This window comes from Nelumbo nucifera, chromosome 4, assembly GCF_055504915.1.
Source record: "Nelumbo nucifera cultivar China Antique chromosome 4, China Antique-T2T, whole genome shotgun sequence".
NCBI classification, from domain to species: domain Eukaryota; kingdom Viridiplantae; phylum Streptophyta; class Magnoliopsida; order Proteales; family Nelumbonaceae; genus Nelumbo; species Nelumbo nucifera.
In genome coordinates, this window is record NC_142652.1 from 17,316,187 (window position 1) to 17,323,721 (window position 7,535).

Sequence of the window (7,535 nt, forward strand, 5' to 3'; positions counted from 1 at the left end):
CCCCCGTTGAAGAAAAAGAAAATAATAGGTCCTGATCCTCTGAAGGTTTGAATATATAATGTTCCATGCATCATCCATACAATTAATTATTTGGTGATAGAAATTCTTATTAAATATTTATGTATAATTGAGTCAGCTTACTTGGTTAATGAATTTTATTCATACTCAATAAATGAGCCAAGAGTACTGATATAACTGTATTATGTTAATTATAAGATTTACATATTTATTATGTAAATCTTATGAATAAAATCTGGAGATTCTTCAACTTTCAAGTTTGCCTAATTACCAAACTAAGCACTAGTCCATGTGAACCCCTGGTTTTACATTTTATTACGGGTTGTATTATTCAATGGGCACACATGCATTTGCACAGCAGCTGGGAGCCTGCCTGCCTGGGACCATCAGCCGTGTTCAATTTCTGTGCTAAACAGTAACAAGCAGAGGAATTGAGGAAAGGCACCCTTCCTTAGATGTGTGGCGTCCAGCAACATATTGTTGGATTTTAATCTCATTAAAGATTAAATTTAATAGAATTTGATTAATTAATTATATAAAAAAATATATTCGTACACATATTTTGAAAAATAGTTTTTTTATTAAAACTAGTTTTTAACTTGTCCTATATTGAAAATTAACAAAACTTGTTTTAAGTTTTTAAATAGGAGCTTATTTACACTCCTTAGAAAATTATAAAACTTGTCCCATATTGTATGTATGTGCGGAATAATGAGGCGCACTTTGTTTGCACCAGCGTGGCTTGCGAATGGCGGCTTTGCTCAGCCTCACACACAATTCCATCAAGTGTGATAAAAAAGCACTATTTCTGAACCAGCACCTTCCTATGTTCTATTAGGACTGTTCACAAACAATGCCAAATCGACCAACCCAGCCCGACCCGACTGATTTGTCCAGTTTTTCTTCACCACCAATCAATTTCAAATTGTAAAGATGGATAAATCGATAATTCGGTTTGTTACTAACCCAGCCCGACCGAACCGAGTTATCTAAGTAGGTTATCTCTATCCTACTTTTTAGTTAGTTACTAACTTAGTTACTTATTTTTAGCATTAATTTTTTAGTTACTTACTAACTTAGTTATTTATTCTTTCTAGTCTTTAGGATTGGCATTAATGGCAAGCATTGCAAGGTAAGCAAAATTTCTACTCCCTATACCTTTAGAAAGATTGGCTTCTTGCATTTTTAAAAAGATTAAAAGAGAGGTTCTCTACTCCCTAAGGTATCCCACTATCTTTTACACCAAATAGGCAAATAGGAGTCCTTTCTTTCCTAAACTAGAGGTTCTCTATTCTGTAAGCACTGCAAGTCCTAGTTTTCTTCCAAATTTCATTCTTCTTTGACTCTTTCTTTCTTGGTCTGCCTCCTCAAGGCTTAAGCACTCTCAAGATTTTCAAATTTCAATATCACTCATTCACTTGGCTCTCCTATCTTGTCAAATCTCAACTCTCATTCTCTCAACTCTCAAGTTTCAACTTCTCAAGACTCAAGCATCACATTCACAGGTTAGTATTTTTTTATTTAATATTTTTAAAATTTAATGCATGTTAATAGTTGATATATTTTATTTGTGTTTTGTTTAAGCTTTGAAAAAAAATCCGGTTATTTATGATATATTTGCACAAAAAACTTCAGTTTTGTATGAAAAACTAATCCATTTAAATATATATTTTGGTTTTAATTTAAATATATATATATATATATATATATATATATTATATTTAAAACTATTAAATATAGATATTTCTGTTTTGCATCAAAACCGAAATATATGAAAAAATATATATCTGAAAAATATATATTCTGAAAAAATATCTGTTAAATATAGATATTTCAGTTTTAAATAATAAATATATATCTGAAAAATACATATTCTGAAAAAATATATGTTAAATATAAATATTTCAGTTTTAAATAATAAATATATCTAAAAATTATATATATTCTGAAATATATCAGATATATATTTCCGAAACATATATTCTGATATATTTGTATATATATTTTGGTTTTAAATATATTTCCAAAAAATATATTCTAAAATATTATATATAATATGTATATTCTAGTTTAATATGTATGTATGTATGTATGTATGTATATATATATATATATGTTCTAAAATGTATATTTCAGTTTTAAATATATTTCCAGAACCAACCCAAACCGACCAAGTTGGTTTCGGTTTACTCTTTAGGTAACCCAACCAAGTCGGATTGGTTGAAAAAAAAACTAGTAAACCAATGCAACCTGACCAATGAACAACCCTATGTTCCATGACTCTTCAAAAATTATTTAAGGAGTTTTTTCTTCGAAAAATCTTCAACTTTGCTAGTTGTAAATTATCGCCCAAAACTCAATTGTATCCTGGAAATGAATTTGCCAGTATCCCAACAGCAAAGTCAATAAAACTGAATAGGAGAAAATAACATATACACCTAAGAGCTTCTGTTTTAAATTTCGATGACCCCAATTTTTCAATACATTTTTCCGAAAAGGAAAACCCAACTTAAATGCCACATCCTCATCCAATACACCCCGCTTACGTGATAGTATAGACAATGCCTCCATATGGAGTCTATATGGCTCACATGCACCACAATAATTGGTTTCACATCCTCTCACTTAACACACCTATCAAAATTGTCCAGCTAATCCCTTCTCTCGCCACTAAACGGGTCCGGGTTACTATCGATGTATATACCTACACTTACTTCCGTGTCTCTCTCTCTCTCTCTCCCTAGATCTAAAAAACCAAATTTCCGGGAAACAAAGAAAGTTGGCCATGGCATTCATTTTTAATTAAAAAAATAAAAATAAAACTTTCGCAAAAGGCCGACACATTTGGGGGCATCAGCGCTCTTTTTGGTTGCCGTGTTCAAACGATGAAGGGGCTTGAAGGAAAAAGAAAGACAGAGGAGTACAGCACATGATAACAGAACTAATGCATTATGATTTGGAAACCAATTCCGACCAATAAAAAAATTCCATATTAGGGTTTGAATAAAATATTGAAAGCCCTATCGGTCTATACTATCACGTACTAACTAGTAACTAGGAAACAGCGCTAACTGCGCAGTCTAGTATTATTAGCAGGTTGTACATTTTGCTAATTAATTTAATTTTACATATATCTCCCAAGTCCCAAGCCAAATTCTTCCTTCCGTCCGTGTGTTTGTCTCTGTCTGAGTCTCGTTCGTTCTTGCATGGTTTAAAAGTTTAAACTTTAAAGACAATGAATAAAGCCAATAACATGCATGCGCACGTGAAAGGTGTTTGTTTTGGAGGGAGACCTTTGTTTTGTAACTGCTCACTTCTTATCAACACGTGTAAGCAACTGGTAAGAGTATGCCTTTCTTTCCTATTTTCCCTTTCTCACTTCCGGGTGAGTGGAGTGGATCTGTGGAGTTGGCCGGGTTAATTAGATTATTCCAGAAAACAACAAGGCAAATAAAGAAGGGCGTTATTGCCAATTAATTAGCAGAGGCAAATCGACACAGAGCATTGCAGGCCCATCACGCAAGACTACGATATCAAGGATTAAAGTTATCGAATATTCCGATCAAATCCCGCCTGCTCTTGCTTTTTGCCTATAAATATAGAGAAATCCCGACGAGGTTGCAGCCTCACCAGTCACCACAACTGCAAGCAAAACAAAGGCAAACAAAGCCCCTAAAGTAAGAAGGAAAAATAGAGAAACCATGAAATCCATTCACCCAATCCTCGTTCAGATTCTTATAATACAATTTTTGGCAGCGCTATGCGTTTCACAGGATTTCGACTTCTTCTATTTTGTTCAACAGGTGAGTAGTTTCTGTTGTTGAAGAAAGAAGATCAACCAATTCCTCCCTCCTTTTTTCTATAATCCCACTTGTTTCGGTCACTCTCTAAAAGCTCATTATGCAATGGCTTCCTCCACTTCATCGTCATCATCTTCTTATTCTCTACTTATTAATTTTAGTGGCCAGGTTCGTACTGTGATACAAAGCAAAGTTGCTGCTACCCAGCTACAGGGAAGCCTGCATCGGATTTCAGCATTCATGGACTTTGGCCCAATTACAATGATGGATCGTACCCATCCAACTGTGATCCCAATAGCCCTTTGGATTCATCGGAGGTAAAAAAAAAATACTATTTTTTGGTTAGACAATATTGAAAATTTGAGTGGAAGATATTGAGAATTTGAATCTGATCGATGAGGTTGCCGGCTTGTTCTCCCTTCTTTTTTTTTTTTTTCTTTGTGGGTTAAAATTTAGAATAGGGGATTTGGAACTGACGAACACAGCCATATATGGGGTTTGTGCTTTGGTGGTCCGTCCATCCTATTCAGTATTGGTTCTCGCTTGACCTTTCTTAAGATTTCCAACTTTTTTTTTAATGGTTTTAGACTAGGGCTTCCGTGAAATCATAGCCGCCGGTGTGTTTCTGTGGCCCCCACCTTAATGTCATTTCACCCAGTTTAGGTGGAGCCACAGCAATAACGGTCGGTTTTAGCCCAAGGCTGGAAGCCTAGAACCACTAACGTAAACGATTATCTTTGATGACGAAAGCTACAGAAAACAAGAGATCAGAATCATCAGACCAGGCCCTTTCAAGTTTAAACATACACTACACGGGGTTGGTAATTTAGAAACGGACCTTTAATAAGTAGTCCGGATCTCCTGCCCACGGGTGTTCATGTTTATTACAAGTATACATAAAGAAGGATTATATAAGGAAAAATGTTTGTTTCCAATTCACAAGGATAATTATATTGTGGATAGGCAGAGTTCTCGTGGGAGGAGATCCCAATCTTGTATTGTGGACATCTCCCCACCAAGTCTTATAATCTCCGGTACCATCACCAGGAGATATTCCTAATACAAGGTAGGAATGTGCCGTGGGGGCATTGTGGGGCGCTGATGTGACCTCGATTGGGCCCATTAGGTCAGTAATATAACTATATATATCTAGTGGTGTGGAGCCGACCCCTCCCTAGTCCATACACACACCCGAGGCTGATAGCTGGGAGGCTGGGACCAACCGGGCAGGCGATGATAAAACCAGTTTCTCTTACAAATTTCAGCAACTGTGAGCGTGTAAATTTTGGGATGGTCGTTGTATTGACGCGAGTCCATTAATGGACCGGCTGTTAGATACTTGAATTGAAAGCCACAACCCACAATGCTTGTCCTTGCAAAGGAAGCGAAGCGCCGACAAGAAAATCTTGCAAGTAAAGGTTGTGTAGGCAACACCAACACCCAATCAATGACAATGCAAATTAATTGCCAAAAACAATCCCACGACCACAAAAGTATACAGCTCACTCACGCAAAACATCCATCCAAGATTCTCAACTTGGGGTTTCGTCGTCGGGATCTGCTTCTCGCGCCGCTGTGAAAATAGAACGGTAACAGCAGAGGTTTCTTTTGATGCCAATTTGTCTAAATTAAACTTGCTCGCCTTATTTGGTGGTGCTCAGATCTCGGACTTGACCAGTAGAATGCAGAGGAGTTGGCCATCGCTTAGCTGCCCAAGCAGTGATGGTCTCAAGTTCTGGTCGCATGAATGGCAGAAGCATGGGACTTGCTCAGAGTCTGTCCTCGATCAACACGGATACTTCCAGTCAACTCTCAATCTCCAGAACAAAGCCAACCTCCTCCAAATCCTACGAAATGCAGGTAATGGGTAATGGGTCTGCCCCCATTCATCATGATTCATGATTCATGATACACATCCCTCATCACCTACACGTACGTACTTTGACATATTACAATTTCAATCATGGTCCATGGAAACCTACTTTTCCAGCCAGCTGCAGCCTGGCCCATACTAGTTATGGGCTAGGCTTCTACTTCTATTGAGTTGGGCTTGGGTGATTGTTACACCTAGTTACATCGATCATACATGGTTTTGATTTGATTGGTGTATGGGCGTACCATTGAATTCAATGGTCTTGGGCTCCAACCAGTTCGATTACCTTTCCTGAGTTCATGTCTGTGTACTAAATGAATGGCACTAAATATTGCAGGAATCCAGCCCAACGGAGGCTTTTATAGTTTGGACAGTATTAAGGATGCCTTAACACAAGGAATTGGATATACTCCTGGAATAGAGTGCAACGTTGATAAGTCCGGAAATAGTCAGCTATATCAGATATACTTGTGCGTGGACACATCGGCCTCCAACTTCATCCAGTGCCCAATACTCCCGAGCAGCAGGTGCAGTTCGAGAATCGAATTCCCTTCCTTCTGAGCAAGGAACGGCAGAGGCCAGAGGGGTTTCTCTTTCGACGTTGTAACCGTTGTTATATTAAATTCAAATATCATGCATATCCTCGATCATAACTAGACCCCTGTGCTGATGCTGATAATAAAATGTATAAATAAAAATAAAGTGGAGGAAAATTCATGTCATCTTATTTGAGAAATTATAAACAAATTTGAACATATGCAAATCAATTTTCCCCTGTTTATACGTACAACTGTTATTGATTAAAGTACGTTAAAATAGCAGTCACGATAACTTGAAGCTTTTTGGGTGTTACCAGGGGAGCCATGGCCCCCAGAATTCTCCATTTCGAATAGAATTTTCCATGTAAAATCAATTCCCCCTCCCAAACTCCCCACCCCAATGGTTGGCCCCACTATGGGTCCATCCATACTTATTCCCCCCTCTCCCGTTCTACTTTAGGTTTTGGCCCCCTCACAAAAAAATTTTGGCTCCGCCTCTAGGTGTTAGCCATATGAATCCTGTCCCACCATATGCTTTTATCTGGCTCTTTAATTTCTTATGTAAAATATTAAATATTTAGTTATTAGTCCTTTAATCATTCCTCATCTCCCCAGTCCAAGTTTTCCTTGTTCTTCCCTTCGTCCTTATATATATACTTACCTTATAGTTGCATCAAGTTTGCTTATTTTCAGTTGGTTTTTCCTTATCCTATCACTAAACCAGTCCATCTTATTTGACTTACACTTTATATTATTTATAGAGATATTGAAACCAGGATAAGAGACAAAATGTTGTATTTGAAGAGGTAGGGATAGATAGGGAAACCTGTACAAATTAAATTTTTTTCTTCCTTTCCCTATCTTTTCCTTCAAGCTAAACACAGCATAAAATTAATTTTATATCTGCCCTTCTGGTAGCAGATGCATGCATGTATCTAGAGTCTATCAAGTCCTTAGTTGGATCTGACACATAAAACCCACATCTTGCTAACCATGTGCCTTAAATATTTTGAACTCTACATATGAGACCCGATTGGTACAATAACTACAATAATGTAAAAGACTTGAAGACAAGTTTGATCTGGATTAATTCAACCTCATTCTCAGGGTAATAACATATATTTCAACGGTTTATGGAAACAAGAAACAATCAGCAACCAGCTCCACATCACGGTTGGTGACTGAGTCGAGCATGGTGGAAAGCTCCAAGGTTTTTAATTCATTTTGCCTGACATCGACTGATTAAACAATAGGCAATGATAATAATATCAAAAGAGAGGTTTATATGGCAATTAATTTGAAAGC

General features: G+C 37.0%; 1 protein-coding gene across 2 annotated transcripts; it reads left to right on the plus strand.

Moving 5' to 3' along the window:
• The first annotated feature begins 3,505 nt into the window (after positions 1-3,505).
• On the plus strand, positions 3,506-6,458 carry LOC104598120 (intracellular ribonuclease LX-like). Of its 2 annotated transcripts, none has more exons than XM_010260034.3 (4): positions 3,506-3,821; positions 3,980-4,135; positions 5,480-5,678; positions 6,029-6,458. In XM_010260034.3, the coding sequence occupies exons 1-4, from the start codon at positions 3,720-3,722 to the stop codon at positions 6,250-6,252; spliced, it is 681 nt and encodes a 226-aa protein (XP_010258336.1). In that variant the 5' UTR covers positions 3,506-3,719; the 3' UTR covers positions 6,253-6,458. The 2 variants fall into 2 exon arrangements, with proteins under 2 accessions (XP_010258336.1, XP_088760641.1); XM_088904515.1 differs by having other exon boundaries at positions 3,987-4,135.
• Positions 6,459-7,535: the final 1,077 nt, after the last annotated feature.